Source organism: Cervus canadensis, chromosome 14, assembly GCF_019320065.1.
Source record: "Cervus canadensis isolate Bull #8, Minnesota chromosome 14, ASM1932006v1, whole genome shotgun sequence".
Classification (NCBI taxonomy): domain Eukaryota; kingdom Metazoa; phylum Chordata; class Mammalia; order Artiodactyla; family Cervidae; genus Cervus; species Cervus canadensis.
In genome coordinates this window covers 34,292,842-34,309,201 of record NC_057399.1, presented here as the reverse complement: position 1 = coordinate 34,309,201, position 16,360 = coordinate 34,292,842, and the positions used below count along the sequence as shown (strand labels likewise).

The following is a 16,360-nucleotide window of genomic DNA, read 5'->3' as shown; positions in this document are numbered from 1 at the left end:
CTCAGGTTTCTTCCAGGCCCAAAGGAGGAGCTGAGGAAAACACTTCAGCAGGCACCGTGAGCAGGCAGAGCAGACTTTATCCCCAGCGGTGCAGCCATAAATGTCTGGCAGTGCGTCCACAGTTATGGACAAAGTCAGTGAGGAAAGAAGAGTCTGAAGCCGGGGCCCCAGAATGTCTTCACAGTCAGCTCACAGACAAAACTTGTTTTCTATAGGTTTAAACCTAGACAAATAAGCAAGTTAGAAGACAGGATTGGAGAAAATGGAAATCTTTATTTTTAAACACTAGTACATTTTCAAGCTGTTTTAAAAAGGAAAAATCATATTACCTCAAAACTATGCATCGAGGCATATTTATTTTTAACTCTAATCTTACAAACACATAATGAAAGAAACATATTTTATAAATATCTACTCAGAATATGTATTATGAAAAAAAAAGTGTTTAAAAATAACAGCCCCAGATCTCCCTCTTTAAATATATAAAATTCCCAGACAATTCATAAGGATTCTTTCTCAAGAGCCAAAAATTTCACAGAGGCCAACAACTCAGTTCTCATCAGACACAATCAAAAGTAAAAGGGATATAAAAAAATGTAAAAGTTCTATACAAGGGAAATACAGATAGCACACGGGTAAATCTCATTACCATACATGCCATTTGTGTTTTAAAAATGTTTTATAAAAACTGCCATTTAAAACAAATAAGTGAGAGTCCTTCCCTGACTGTGGAAAATATGTTATCACCCTCCCACCTGGGCCTGGAGGCCCCCACTTGCTCACGGAGGGGAGCGGTCTCTCTTCGTTCTCAGGCCTGAAAGCCATGTGTGGGGATCCACCTCCTCTGGCAGTGGCTTTTTTTGGTGAGTGATTTCCTTCACTTAGAAAAATTCTTTGGGATCAAAGGAGACAACTGCTAACAAGTGAAAGCAAGACTAGGAGACAGCTTCAGACTGTGGTATCCAATTAATAATGCGTATTTTGTGGTTCTGGTGACCACACTCTGGGGAGCCTGATTTTCCACTGTCAGAGACACAGTCTGTCACCTACCCCAGGGAAACACATGGCACGGCCCCAGGCTGTCCTTCCTCGGTCCTCTTCTGCCCAAGTCATTCTGCGGCCTGCAGAGCAATGTAGGCACACTATTGCCTCTTCTGACACTTCTTCTGGAAAGAGCTCTTCAAGAACGTGCGGTAGACGGGGTCATCCACATATTCATTCTTGAATCTGGAGCTCAGCACTCTCTGTCTCTTTTTCTCCCCTTGGATTATATCTGTCCCATAAAATGTGTCTTCAAATCGCATATCAGAAGCTGTGGACTAAGAAGAGCCAGTGTTACTCTGCAGAAGAGCAGGCACGTGCCGTCACAGGAACAAAGGCCTGGCCCAGTCAGGGGTGGGGAGGAGGCCACACCCAGGGGCCATGGATTGCCTCCCCATCCCCATCTACTTCCATTTAGCCTCATTTTCTTCAGGATCTCCAGGCCTTGGGGACTTTCCTCAACACAAGCAGAACTAAAGTCTTCTCATTTAAATCTCCCTGACTATTCATGCCCCTGCCCAACATGTGACTGACTTGTCCACAGTTGCTCTAATTCACCCCATTCCTATTTACCTCTGGGTCTCTGTTCCCACCACTTACCTGCAACTACCTGGTTCCTAGGACACTCCTCTACCCTAAATGTATGATTACTCTGGCACCTCACTCTTGCATGAAGCTCTCTGTCATTTTGTAAGCCCTCTTCCTTGTCCTCTGGCTGCTCACTGTTCATGTGTCAGGGGCTCCCCTTAACTATTTGCTCAACTATGATGGCCCTGAGGCTTTGCGTGTGGACTTTTCCTCTCTACATATGCTCCCCGGGCCTACCTAGCCACACTCACAACTTCAGTTTTGACATCAATTCTAAAGACGCTCAGATGTCTTACTCCAGTTCATACCTCCCTCTGTGCTCAAGCCTGCATGTCCAACTACCCAGCAGGCATCTCAGAATGTTTATCCTGGAGGCACTTAGACTCTTCCTATCCTAGAGTGAACAAGTCTTCTTCCTCCATTGCTGTCCTTCCTAAATTCCATAAATGGCAGCACTACCCCCATCAAATCTAACTACGTTGATCAGAAACCTAAAGGTCGTTGTAAACTTCCCCTTGTCCCCATCCTGTCCAGGACCCCTCCTACATGGACCTTGAAGCCCTCCATCCTTTCTTTAACCTTACTGACCCCATGGTGCAGGCCCTCACGCTTCTTCTGCTAAACCACTGTAACAGTGCTGCACCCTAGTCCATTTCTCACAGAACTACTAAAAGAAATGTCTCTAAAATCTCTGATTACATGACACCCCTGCTTAATGGTCTTTCAATAGCCTCACTGCCTTTAAGATGATGTCTGTACTTCCTAGGGTGGATGTACATAACCAGACATACTCCTTACCCCATGCTTGGATTAGACTGACTTATTTGCAATTCCTGGTCGCACTTAATTGTCTCCAGCCTGTCTTTAAATGTACTGTTTTCTTTGCACAGAAGATATCCTATCTTCTCGGTGACTGACAAAAATGAGGTTCATTCTTTTGGATTCCTGGAACACATTATGTGTCAATGTAATAGAATGAAGGCATGGGCTGAGATGAGGGGTAGGTGTTGCCCCGTCAGGGGTTCCTTGGACCCCTTGAAGGTGAGAATATTAGGGACTATAAACTGAATTTTACATGTGCCCCCCACACCAAGCAATGTACTTTGCCACAGTCACTGCTCAGTAAGTGTTAGCCAGGCAAAGGAAGGTGGGCTTTTCTGTTATGCTCCAGTCAAGTTTACTTAAAAAAAAAAAAAATTTAACCTCTGTTTTCTATTGGAGTGTAGTTGATTTACAACACTGTTGGTTTCAGGTGTCCAGCCAAGTGATTCAGTTATACATATACCCACTCTTATTCCATATAGGTCATTACAGAACATTGAGTAGAATTCCCTGTGCTATACAGTAGGTCCTAGTTGATCATCTATTTTGTATGTAGTAGGTGCATATATGTTAATTCCAAACTCCTAATTTATCCTTTCTCCCCCTGTTTCTCCTTTGGTAACCATACTTTTGAAGTCTGTCTGTTCCTGTTTTGTAAATAAGTTGATCTGAATTATCTTATAAGTGATATCATATGATATTTGTCTTCTTACTATTATAATCTCTAGGTCCATCCATGTTGCTACAAATGGAATTATTTCATTCTTTCTATGAGTAACATTCCAGTGTGTGTGTGTGTGTGTGTGTATACACATCTTCTTTATCCATTCCTCTGTTGATGGACATTTAGGTTGCTTCTATGATGTGGCTGTTGTAAACAGTGCTGCAGTGAACACTGGGGTGCATGGATCTTTTTGGATTACAGTTTTCTCCAGATAGATGTGCAGGAGTGGGATTGCTGGGTCATACAGAAGCTCTATCTTACCTTTTTTTAAAGGAACTTCCATACTGTTCACATCGTGGTGTACTGATTGACATTCCCACTAACAGTGTAGGAGAGTTCCCTTTTCTCTATACCCTCTCCAGCACTGATTGTAGATTTTTTGATGATGACCCTTCCGACCTTTAGGAGATGTGTCAAGGGGTGTGTTTAGAGGTGGCTGTGAGGTCAGGATAAGTTCAGGCAGTCTGTCTGCTGATGGGTGGGGCCTGAGGCCTCTTCAGCACTGGAGCCTGCAGGCCGTTAGGTGGGCCAGATCTTGGTGCTAAAAGTGCAACCTCCAAGAGAGCTCACAGTGGTCAATATTCCCTGGGGCCTCCGCCATCAGTGTCCTTGCCCCCATGGTGAGCCACAGTGGACCCCCTCCTCTCCAGAAGACCCTCCAAGACCCACAGGTAGGCCTAGTCCAGGCTCCTGCGAGTTGCTGCTTTGCCCTGGGTCCCAGTGCATGTGAAGTCTTGTGTGCACCCAAGAGTGGAGGCTCTGTTTGCCCCAGTCCTGTGGAGCTCCTGCCCTCAAGCCCCACCGGCCTTCAAAGCCAAATGCTCTGCGGACTCCTCCTCCCGATGCCAGGCTGGGGAGCCTGACCTGGGGCTCTGGACTCTCGCTCCATCTTCTTGTGGCTTTGTGTCTGGATGTAAAATATCTTTTTTGGTAGGTTCCAGTCTTTTTTGCTGATGGTTGTTCAGCATTTTAGTTGTGATTTTGGTGTTTTCATGACAGGACACGAGCTGAAGTCCTTTTACTCTGCTGTCTCGTCTGGAATCGAGGGACTGCTTTTAGTTGGGATGCTTCTGTCTCCTTCCTCAGCATGTGCTGGCTCTTATACCCTTCATGTGGGGTGTGCCAATGCTTTGGCCACCTGAAGCAAATAGCCAATCATGGGAAAAATCCTGACACAGGGAAAGACTGAAGGCAAAAGGAGAAGGGGTTGACAGACAACGAGGTGGTTTGACGGCATCAACGACTCAATGGACATGGATTTGAGCAAATTCTGGGAGATAGTGAAGGACAGAGAAGGCTGGCGTGTTGCAGTCCATGGGGTTGCAAAGAGTCAGACATGACCTGGTGACTGAACAACAATAACAAAGGTTTGGTAGCCCGCACTCACTCCAAGTACACCGGGGTAGCAATCAGCACCGGCTTGTGGGTCTTCCAGCAGCAGCCTGAGACCCCGGAACAGCAGGCGCAGTGATTGGCCCCTGCCTGCTGCCCACACATGCTCCCTGGATGGCAGGGGCAGTGACTGGCGGCTGCTTGCGGCTCTCTCAGTGGTCCATGCCCACCTCTGAAGCTCACAAAGGTGGTGCTGGCTCATGCCTACCCCCGGAATTTGTAGGTGGCATCCTGCTGCCCGGGAGCATGCGTAGGGAAAGGAGCTCCACTGGCAGTGCCTGCCCTTCTCCTTGCGTGGCCCTCCACAATGGTCCTCGCCTCTCTGAGGGCCCAGGCCTCTTCCGTGTGCAGCCTCAGTTGCAATATTCCAGCCTCTCCAGGTTGTCTGCGTGTGGCCAAGCCCACTCCTCTCCCTGGGTATGACCTCTGAAGCCCAAGCTTTAGCACCCAGCCCCTGCCTGGGCCAGCACATAAGCGTCTACTGCCAGGGTCACTCTCTGTTTTGCCTTCCAGAAGCTGGTTGCTGCGCTCTCCTCTGAGGCTCTGAAGCTTTGCACCTGTCCAGTGAGGGGACCTTTCCTCCTTCACAGCTCCCTCCCTGGGGCACAGGTCCTGTCCCCACTCCTTTCTCTCTCTCTTCTTTTTTTTTTTTTCTTTCATCCTAACCGATTATGTGGAGGTTTTCTTGCCCTTTCAGAAGTCTGAGGTCTTCTGCCAATATTCAGTAGATGTTCTATGCAAACTGTTTAACATATAGGTGTGTTCTGGACACATCTGTGGGAGGAGGTGAGCTCCATGTCCTACTCCTCTGCCATCTTGATTCCTCCTTCCCATAAAGCTTACTTTTATTTATTTTTTTTCATTTTATTAGTTGGAGGCTAATTACTTTACAATATTGTAGTGGTTTTTGCCATACATTGACATGAATCAGCCATGGATTTACATGTGTTCCCCATCCTGATCCCCCCTCCCACCTCCCTCTGGGTCTTCCCAGTGCACCAGGCCCGAGCACTTGTCTCATGCATCCAGCCTGGGCTGGTGATCTGTTTCACCCTAGATAATATTCATGTTTCGATGCTGTTCTCTCAAAACATCCCACCCTCGCCTTCTCCCACGGAGTCCAAAATTCTGTTCCGTACATCTGTGTCTCTCTTTCTGTTTTGCATATAGGGTTATCATTACCATCTTTCTAAATTCCATATATATGTGTTAGTATGCTGTATTGGTCTTATCTTTCTGGCTTACTTCACTCTGTATAATGGGCTCCAGTTTCATCCATCTCATTAGAACTGATTCAAATGGATTCTTTTTAATGGCTGAGTAATATTCCATGGTGTATATGTACCACAGCTTCCTTATCCATTCATCTGCTGATGGGCATCTAGGTTGCTTCCATGTCCTGGCTATTATAAACAGTGCTGCGATGAACATTGGGGTGCACGTGTCTCTTTCAGATCTGGTTTCCTCAGTGTGTATGCCCAGAAGTGGGATTGCTGGGTCATATGGCAGTTCTATTTCCAGTTTTTTAAGGAATCTCCACACTGTTTTCCATAGCGCTGTACTAGTTTGCATTCCCACCAACAGTGTAGGAGGGTTCCCTTTTCTCCACACCCTCTCCAGCATTTATTGCTTGTTAGACTTTTGGATAGCAGCCATCCTGACTGGCGTGTAATGGTACCTCATTGTGGTTTTGATTTGTATTTCTCTAATAATGAGTGATGTTGAGCATCTTTTCATGTGTTTGTTAGCCATCTGTATGTCTTCTTTGGAGAAATGTCTGTTTAGTTCTTTGGCCCATTTTTTGATTGGGTCATTTATTTTTCTGGAATTGAGCTGCAGGAGTTGCTTGTATATTTTTGAGATTAATCCTTTGTCTGTTGCTCCGTTTGCTATTATTTTCTCCCAATCTGAGGGATGTCTTTTCACCTTGCTTATAGTTTCCTTTGTTGTGCAAAAGCTTTTAAGTTTCATTAGGTCCCATTTGTTTAGTTTTGCTTTTATTTCCAATATTCTGGGAGGTGGGTCATAGAGGATCCTGCTGTGATTCATGTCGGAGAGTGTTTTGCCTATGTTCTCCTCTAGGAGTTTTATAGTTTCTGGTCTTACATTTAGATCTTTAATCCATTTTGAGTTTATTTTTGTGTATGGTGTTAGAAATGTTCTAGTTTCATTCTTTTACAAGTGGTTGACCAGTTTTCCCAGCACCACTTGTTAAAGAGGTTGTCTTTTTTCCATTGTATATTCTTGCCTCCTTTGTGAAGATAAAGCCACGAACCTCTGGACACCTTATCTCAGGGCTTTCTATTTTGTTCCATTGATCTATATTTCTGTCTTTGTGCCAGTACCATACTGTCTTGATGACTTTAAAGCACTGTTTTTCCTTCCTAATTCCCTATTTTGCCCCTTGAATGTGTTCCCAACTGGTTTTTAGTGAGATGCCACCAATGTACAGTACACCTCATTATGTCAGGAGGCCCCCTCCCCTGGTGGTGACAGAGGCAGAGCCTAGATTTGAAGGCTTGAAAACAGGTGATCAGTCATAAAGAAGAGACAAACAATGGAACAAAGAAGCTTGAAAACTAAAAACAGGCACAGGTTAAAAGCTGAGCACATTCGTGAGACAGTCCTCTGGGGTGACAGGCTCCCTCTGTGGCTTCCCCCAGATGCTACCCAGCTTCACCCGGGAAGCAAAGTAAGTGACTGTGGATGGGCTGGGCACTCTCTGTCATTGGAAGAAAACAGTTTTGGTTCATTCATTCTTGGCAAAGCATTTCCTCTGAGTAATCTTTCGGTTTTATAAGTGCTAAAGTTAAAGAAGAAAATGAAACATCTACAAAAGTGTTGCCACTGTGTGAAGACAGCAAAAGTCAACCTCTCAAATTAATAATAAAACCGATTTACCAGCAGCGACAGTTAATTATGCACCATTGCTATGGTTATTCTGTGAGACAATAAAAGGTAATGGGGCCATTTCTGAAGTTAGTGGGAAGGAACCCAGCACAATCACCGAGGTGGACTGCTGATTCTCTTGAAAAATTTCTCCCCAAGTCAGCATGTGTCTGGGTGAGCAGAAGTCATTAAAACATGAAGGCCCCCAGTGAGGGCTGCAACCTGCCCTTCCTTAAAACAACAACAACAAAAAAACCCCTCTAATTATAAAGTATCTTCCATCAAGAAGTTTTCCAATTAGATTTGTTTCACCAAGTGGAAAAAATAATAGCATTCATAGACAGGCTAGCCATGGGCCAGAGGGTTATACACAAACCTGAAGGAAAAGCTGGTTTGCTGCAACAGAAGCATGTTATGTCTTTGATTCAGTAAAATCAGAGGTGGCAAAACTGGATTTAGTGACTGTGAGCAAACTAGATTTTGTCCCTGAAGAGGTTTTGTACTAGGCTCATAACAGGTTAGATTCAGAATATCTATGTGATTTATATATTTTTAATTAAAATTTTTCTTTCTCTGAAAATTCAAAAGTTCAATTTGGTGTGCCTGCTCTGAGAAATGGATCTTAGAAAACTCAGAAGCTGTGCTCAAGTAAAGCTACATGGGAAAGCACACTGACATTAGAGCCAAATCTACTGTGGAACAAAGAGATTGTGATCAGAGCAACTTTCTCTTAATGTGATTAAGAAATGTTATTTGAAATCTACAAGACCCAGCTGGTAGGATGCTTAATCATACATGAATTAGAAAATCAAAGACCTGAGGGACTTCCAGAGGGCTCCCTACTCCATTTCCCAACCTCTAAATCTCCAGGTGATTTGGAAAATAAAAAAGAAAAAGGAAAGGGGAGGGGATGGAGAAGCAACAGGATGAGAGGCACTCAGCTCGAGCAACCTGGAAAGTTGTTCTTAAGAGATTTCAAGACCTAGAACACTGACAAATTATCCAGGGTTTTAGGTCTCCTTTAAGGTTTTATAGATGTCTTTACTCTAGGAATACTTTATCTTCCCTTTCCCTGCTGTTTGTTATCCGAGAGTTAACCTATTTTCAGGCACGTGGTTCCCTGCGTGTCACGTTTCCTCACTGGGTGGGTAGCACTGTCACTCGTCTCTTGATTGTTTTACTGTGAAGGACTTTCCCCTCAGGATGCAGCTGAGAAGAAACTCAGTTTACATCTGATGTGGTTTACTCAGGATCCCACCTGACAGGAGAGGGGCTGAACATACAGGTGAACATTTAAGGAAACACATGGTTTTTCCAAGCTAATCTAGGATAACTCTATCATTGCCTAAAAGTATATTATTAGCATGCAATGAAAACAAAGGATGTCATTCAGAAAAAAAAAATCATTTTAGTCAGAAAAAGCCCCTCATTCAAATTTCCTACTTTAGTGTTTATCATTTCACAAATGCACTAGATGTAATTCTAAATGAGTAAAACTGGCTTCATTTCAGGGTCCAGAAAATATTTTAAGATACAATAATGAAAACTAAGTTATTGTGAATTATATTTTTCAGCAACTTCAATTTTGATTATTTGTCCATGTTTGTCTTTTAATGGTATGTACAGGGCTTGAAACTAATAATGCTTTCTTTAAAAAAAAAAAAACACTTTAGTATTCCCACAACTAGTATTTGGGCTTTGTTTATTCCTTCTTTTATAAAAGTGAGTGTTTCATTTAATTATGAATTGACACAACCATTAATGAACTTCAGAGAGAGAGAAGTTGATCAAAACAGTTGATCTTGAAAACATGGGTTTGAACTGCATGGGTCCACTTATACACAAACTTTTTTCAATAGTAAACCTGATGGTACTATACGATCCTCAGCTGGTTGAATTCATGGATGTGGAACCATGAACAGAAAGGGTCTGACTATACCAGCCATATGTGAGTGTGTGGAGAGTCAGCACCCCAACTCCCCACACTGCTCAAGGCTGCACTGTATATGATAGTTCAGTTCAGTGGCTGCAGCAAACTAGATGTTCGCTATACTGAGTCTCCATTAATCTCCTACTGAAAGCCTTCTTTTAACGTGGCTTCCACTAACGAGATTGTAAATGTCTTGATGGTATCTTTGTATGTTCGCAGTTCTCTTGCACAGAATACGTACTCAAAAACTTTTTGTAAGCCAACAGATGTTAACATAAAGAAGCATCATTTGACCTCATTAGAAAGAAAAACGAGGAACTTGCACTGGTTTCCCTGTTTCTGACCAAGTATATTTGTCTTGGATTAAACAGATTTCAATAAGGGAAAAGATGCATTGGCTTCCTAAAACATCAGTCCAAAGGCCTGAGTGTGTTTCCGCTGGGCTCAGGAAACAGTGCTAGAGGAGGGATTCATAGGGCAGACCCCTCAGAGAGATTATCCAGTACTTACGAATCGAGCTTTCACTCTCTTAGGTAACTCTTCGTCTAAAGTGTAGATGTCTTCTCTCTTCATTGCTATCTGGGATCCATCTTCAAATTCAACCTAATGAAAAATAAAGCAGTGAGCATGGTATATATATATTTTTTTTTTGGTATATTTTTTAAAAAGCAAAAAGCATTCACCATTTTCTTCAGGGTTCCAATTAGCTACACACACACAAAAAAAAAAAAAGAGAAAAAGGATTCAAACAGAACAAACAAGAGAACTAGCCAACAGCCAAGGAAGGGAGAAAAGCTCTTTTCCTTATCAGACCAAGAACAAAGCATGTCTCAAACAGGCCAAAATTCTTGAAAATGAGTGTCCTGGAATATGTGATATGAAAACTTTATGCCCCCAAAGCCAAGAAAGAAAAATAACTGCTGCTCAGATGATTTCTCAGAACATGAGACTGTGGCCAGTTTAGCATTAAGACTGGTGGAGCCTGTCGGTGCTCTTTGTTTCTTTAAGATGCTCTGATGACTTAAGAGGGAGGACTGTTTCTCTTTGAGAAAAAAGTGATGATATATTTTACTCTTATAATCCTCCCAGATAAAATAATTTCTCAAGTTCTTATAGAGCTTTAACTTTCAAAACTCACTTTTGTTAAATTCAACCAAAAGGCCAGAAAAATCTCAGGTTCCCCTCAATCTCATGTGTCAACCATGTCAATGTGTGAAAATACATAACTGTCTAAATGAAAATGTTTAAAACTTGTTTTTCTAAGCTATTCAAATGGAAGTATTTTCATTATCTATTTTTTTTTCAGTATTTTATGCTGTTTTCTAAGTAAGTGACATTGAATAACAGAAATGTAATCTGGAGAACTTCATCAAACACCCTATTCAAAGTGATCCTGATCTAGGCTTAATCCTACATGAACTCTCCCAGAAGAAAACAACGAAAGGGATGCAATTGAGATAGAATATCTAATTCTAATATGTTCTTAACTCTGAACCATTTATGGTATTTTTCAAGTTTCTAAATCGTCTGTCTGAATTCTTTTAAGGAATAAATATATGCTTGCAATTCTAATTAAAATAAGGTGAGTTAAATCATATCACTGTGCTATGTTAATAAAAACAATCTGCTGAAGTTTAAAAAACTACTGAAGATAAAATATATAATTAAACTTTGTATTATCCATGTCTCCTCCCGTTTGACGGAGCTCAAACAGTGGGGCGGAAGTAGGTCTTGGTCACGGGCACTCTCTCTGCTACTTCCCAGAAGGCTGAGACGGGAAGGCTTTTCTTCCTGGCCTTGTTTCAACAGAATGGTTTCTTTAACATTTAATTAGGCCAAGGTGTCATCCCATTTATACAGTTTGATCACATAGCTAGAACTACCTGTGCCTACCTTTCTTCTGTTGCCAATCATTTGAGAATTCTAAAAGAGAAAAAGTCAGTTTTAAAACAGAGGAATTATGGTATGGTGACCAACCATCCCAGTTTGTCCGGGACTGAGGGGTCCCGCAGGATGCAAGATTTTCAGTGCTAAAATCCAGGACAGTCCCTCAAAGGCTGTGGTGGTTGTTCACCAGAGTTTGGACAGGGCAGAGAGTAAATTCTGGCTCTTCCCTTTACCAGCTCTGTGCACTTGCACAAATTATGAAATTTGCTGAGCCCTGTCCCCCCTCATTTGTAAAGTAGGATTCAAAAACCCTATCTTGGAGAGTTACTGTGAGGACCCCCAAATGCATATACCCAGGATATTTAGCACTGTGCAATAGATATTTTGGTTCTATTTTTATAAATGTCTTTGCTTAGTCAATGGTGAGGCTGAATAATTAGATACAAAACACAAAATGACTTCAAAAGGCCACTTGGTTTAATGAGGAATTTTAAACTACTTGTACTTGAGAGACAATTTTAATATTAGTCTTAACTTTTTCATTGAGTCTATAAATATGCTCACTGTTCTATGTTGATAGGCCATCATAAATTCGACTGAAGTTAACACACTGATTACTAATTAGCCAGAATTTCAACATGTCCTCATTATGATACCTTTCATGTAGCTAATAGCTTTGCCACATGTAAGATGCTTCACTTTTGCATGTATTGTTTAATTAAATGTAATTATTTTCTTTTGAATGATGTAGTAAAGCTCTTTTCTAGGAGACTCCAGTATTACCAGCCTGTCTTGTAATTTTTGCCTGATTTTGGACATTCTGATACAAAAACGCTCCAACACCTATCCTGCTATAAATGACCTCAATCTGCAACTAAACACTGTCACCAGTACAGAGGGGAAAATGGCCTTTGAGTGCACACACACAAACACACACACACACAGCATATGTGTATTCTCCCCTCCTCACTCCCCTTGGCTTTTTCTACACCTTAAAAAATGTCCTTCCCTAAGTTTTCCAAATGTCTTTGAACACTGCTAATTACACTGTGCTCCAGTTTTTGGTGCAGTCTTTTAATGTTCTTTTTCCATTTAAGCCCAAGCCCCTTATCAGTCTTTGAACAATTTCTCTGAGGAAACTGGAAGTCTTATCATTCTCAAGCTGTTTTTAACTTAACAGAGCTGAACCTTCTTGCTTTTTCTCCTTTTACTTCAATCTTCCTGTTTTTACACTACTGCTTGAGAATGTTGATTTCTGCCATCACATTACTAGAAGTATTATAATGTATTGGTTTTAATAAATCTGTTCCTTTTTTAAGTCTTTCTGAAGGAATAGAAATGCACATGTGCCATCCATGTTGTTTTTCTTATTAGAGCTTAACTCATCCTCACTTCTAATAGGGATATAGTTCATTAGTTCATTTTTTAATTGTATAAGTGTTAGTCATTCAGTTGTGTTTGACTCTGTGACTCCACAGACTGTAGCCTGCCAGGTTCTTCTGTCCATGGAATTCTCTAGGCAAGAAGAGCAGAATGGGTTGCCATTTCCTTCTCCAGGGGATATTCCCAACCCATGGATCAAACCCCAGTCTCCTGCAATGAATGCAGGAATCTTCTTTACTGTCTGAGCCACCAGGGAAGACCTTTTAACTGTATACATAGTTTTTAATAATATATACAGTTGTTCAGTGAACAGACTTCCCAACTGACAACTGTACTTTTCATCACAAAAGCATCCTATAAAGAAACCTGCCTGCCAATGCAGCAGACCTAAGAGATGCAGGTTTGATCCCTGGGTCAGGAAGATCCCCTGGAGGAGAGCATGGCAACCCACTCCAGCATTCTTGCTTGGAGAATCCGCATGGACAGAGGCGCCTGGGCAGGCTACAGCCCATTGGGTTGCAAAGAGTCAGACCCGACTGAGCGACTTAGCACGCACGCGCGCCTGGGTGCTGAGGCACCACTGGTTCAGGTTTGCTGAAATGTCAACAGGGATGACGTCTGTCGGGGAAAAGCCACCCATTCATGGCTGCTGGGTGAGGAACAGCCCTCACTGACTTGGCTTGGTTAGATAATCCAGCCACTTATTCTTTTCCCATATAACAGGAACACAAGAAAGCAGCCTACCATCCAGTCGGTCATCTTTTTGACCTAACTATATTCCTGACTATTAATCCATTCATCAAATGTTATTAGTTTCCCAGTATTGAACTTTACTATTCCCAAAATAAAACTCTATTATCTGGGTCATCAGTCTTTGAAACTTTGCCTTTTTTATAAAACAGTAGGTGTTCTAAATTCATGTAGCTTCTTGACCCATAGCACACTAGATATACCATCTGCCCTCTGGCTTCTCTTGTCCATCTCAGCAAGCTCACACCCAGGGCAGCACTCACCTGGTACATGTGGGCAACATTTGATCCGAGATACTTGGCCCCGTAGAGTTTGCCATCAGGCCACTTGACTTGGACGACTTCTCCCTCGGCAGGAGGGCCCAGTTTCACACAGTCTCGGCTCTGCAGAGTAAACGGAGTCGGGCTTTTCAAGGCAAATGTCTAAGTGACTGCATTTAGAACTTAGCAAATGATGAACTCCTGACAATTAAAAGGAGTTATTGCCTCTGTGTTTTATGGATTATGATCTTGCATGGGTGTTCAGGGGAAGAGTTATGAGCCAAAGGAGTACTTAAAGATTCAGCCTAGATCATAAAGTTGCAAAGGAACCACCATAATCCAAAAAGGAAGAAACATCGGCATTTACATTTGCTATTTGACAGAGAATTGTTCAGAGGGTAAGTAAAATGTGCATAGAAACTGCTTTGGCTGAAAAATAGACTGGTTAATGATTTATAACACCTGACATTTATGCAGCGTCTTGCAGTCAACAAAATGCTTTAACACACATCTCATCTGATCCCCACAATCATTCCATGAAGTAGGCAGAGACTATGAATTGCCCCCATTTTACTGACAAGGAAACTGAGCCTCCGAGCAGGCTCTGGAGAAGTGAAGCTGTGTAAGAGACAAAGAACTGAGGACACTGGGGCCAGAAGAGAAGCAGACCATCATTGGAGCTGGTAGGTCTTGAAGAAGCAGCAAGGGAAAAGTGCTAGGAACATCCCCCAGTGTGTCCAGTGAGGCTGGGAGGGTGGTGTCCTGTTTAGCAGCCCTTCTCTGAAGAACCCTGGACCTTCCTCAACAGGCCTTCTTCTGCCTGCATCTCCCATTCACTGACTAGCCCCTCCTTTCATGGGTGATCACGGGGACAGCTGTGACCAATCTTCTACTTTACTTCTTCCACTCTACTCCACCTCCTTAGGCAGCAACTCTTGAGTAAATTCACCAGTAGTTCATCCTGGAAAATTCCTTTTTTGTGGGGTACGGGGTTAGTTTACAGATATAGTTTGCAAACTTAAATTTGTAGGTATTGAGTATGACAATAAAATTTTAATACAAAGGAATCAAATACTTGACTAGTTTGATAAACTTTCTGCACATTTAACAATTCATGTTTTGCTAATCCTGGTATTTTACTGATGAGGCCAATCTCACTGACTGAAATGCACACTTGGCCAGTCAAGTTATAAATGCAGACTGGGCATGATCCTGTGGTTTAAATGAGAGGCACACACAGGAAATATTTAGTGGTTTATGATTAGAAACCCACCATATATTACTTTTCATTATTAACAGAAAGTTTGCTTTATAAAGGAGTGGTCCTTTTACTGGGCTTCCTTGGTGGTTCAGATGGCAAAGAATCTGCTTGCAAGGTGGGAGACCTGGGTTCCATCCCTGGGTTATTGCTGGATTCAAGAGTATACATGGCAAGTATGTATACTTTCTCACTGCAGACAGTGCTTCCACTTAAAGCTATAGGCAAACAAACAAAGAAGAGGCTCTGCAGAGTTGATAGTCTGCATCAAACTTAGTCAAATGAAAATAATTTTCTTATTGGCTTTCATAATATTTGACCTCAGGCAATGCAGAATTGAAAAGGTAAGATGAACTGTATTCTGTACAAGCCCCCAGGGTTATCATATCACTTTTCATTTCCCTTCCCTTCCCAAGATGCACCTCGTACTAAGAACATTGGAAGGTGTAGCTAGCTTCTAAATAGACACTGTCTGGTCTCTTGGGTTAGGAAGCTACATCAGCTCTGGGATAACTCTGAGCTAAAACCCAGATGCTTTGGTGATGAGGGCAGGGGGAAAACAAGAGTATGTTTCTTCCTTCATCTAAAGATTTTTTCCATGTGGAGAAGCACTACTGGGGGTAATAACTCCTGGCTTTTTTTTAATTCACTTTTAAAAACTTAATTCTTATTGGAGTATAGTTGATTTACAGTGTATTAGTTTCAGGTACACAGCAAAATGAATCAGTTTTATAATACACACACACACACACACACACACATATACATATATCTACTCTTTTTAGATTCTTTTCCCATATAGGCCATAACAGAGTATTGAGTTCCTTGTACCATACAGTACATCCTTATTTGTCATTTATTTTATATACTGTAGTCTATATATGTCAATCCCAATCTCCCAATTTATCCCTCCCCTGCCAAAGCGATCTACTGATTCAATGCAATCCCTATCAAATTACCAATGGCATTTTTCACAGAATTAGGACAGTTTTACAATTTGTATGGAAACACAGAAGACCCTGAATAGCCAAAGCACTCTTAAGGAAGAAAAGCAGAGCTGGAGGAATCTGGAGGCTGGTAACTTCTGGTTTGCCCCTCACTTTCTTTCTTTCTGCGGAGCTGCTCTGCTCCTTCCACAGAGGGAATGGGTGCTGTCCTGCACCACAGGTCACCAGAAGGCCTAATTCTCAGGTCCAGTATATCAGAAGAATCCTCCGCCCATAGATGTAAGCCACATTCTCCAGCATCTGCTTTATTACAAATAAAGGAGGTATTTCAAATTTTCAAACCCTGACCTCCTTCTCTAACTGCTTGCCTTCAGGCCTTTTCAATTGGCCCTTCTTCAACCCCAACAGAGGCAAGTCCAGGCCTCGATGGATATGAAGCCACAGTCCCACCTACTCACCCACCACAAGCCACCTCCAAGTGGGGAAGTT

At 42.3% G+C, this 16,360-nt stretch overlaps 1 protein-coding gene across 1 annotated transcript in view; it reads right to left on the bottom strand.

The window, feature by feature from the left end:
- Positions 1-253: 253 nt before the first annotated feature.
- Positions 254-16,360, bottom strand: part of KDM4C (lysine demethylase 4C) — a 392,678-nt gene continuing 376,571 nt past the window's right edge. Inside the window, exons 19-21 of the mRNA XM_043486754.1 lie at positions 13,670-13,789; positions 9,897-9,989; positions 254-1,319 (exon numbers count right to left, since the gene is read on the bottom strand). Coding sequence (XP_043342689.1) covers positions 1,143-1,319; positions 9,897-9,989; positions 13,670-13,789 — 390 coding nt within the window. The 3' untranslated portion in view covers positions 254-1,142. The remainder of the gene's footprint in view (positions 1,320-9,896; positions 9,990-13,669; positions 13,790-16,360) is intronic.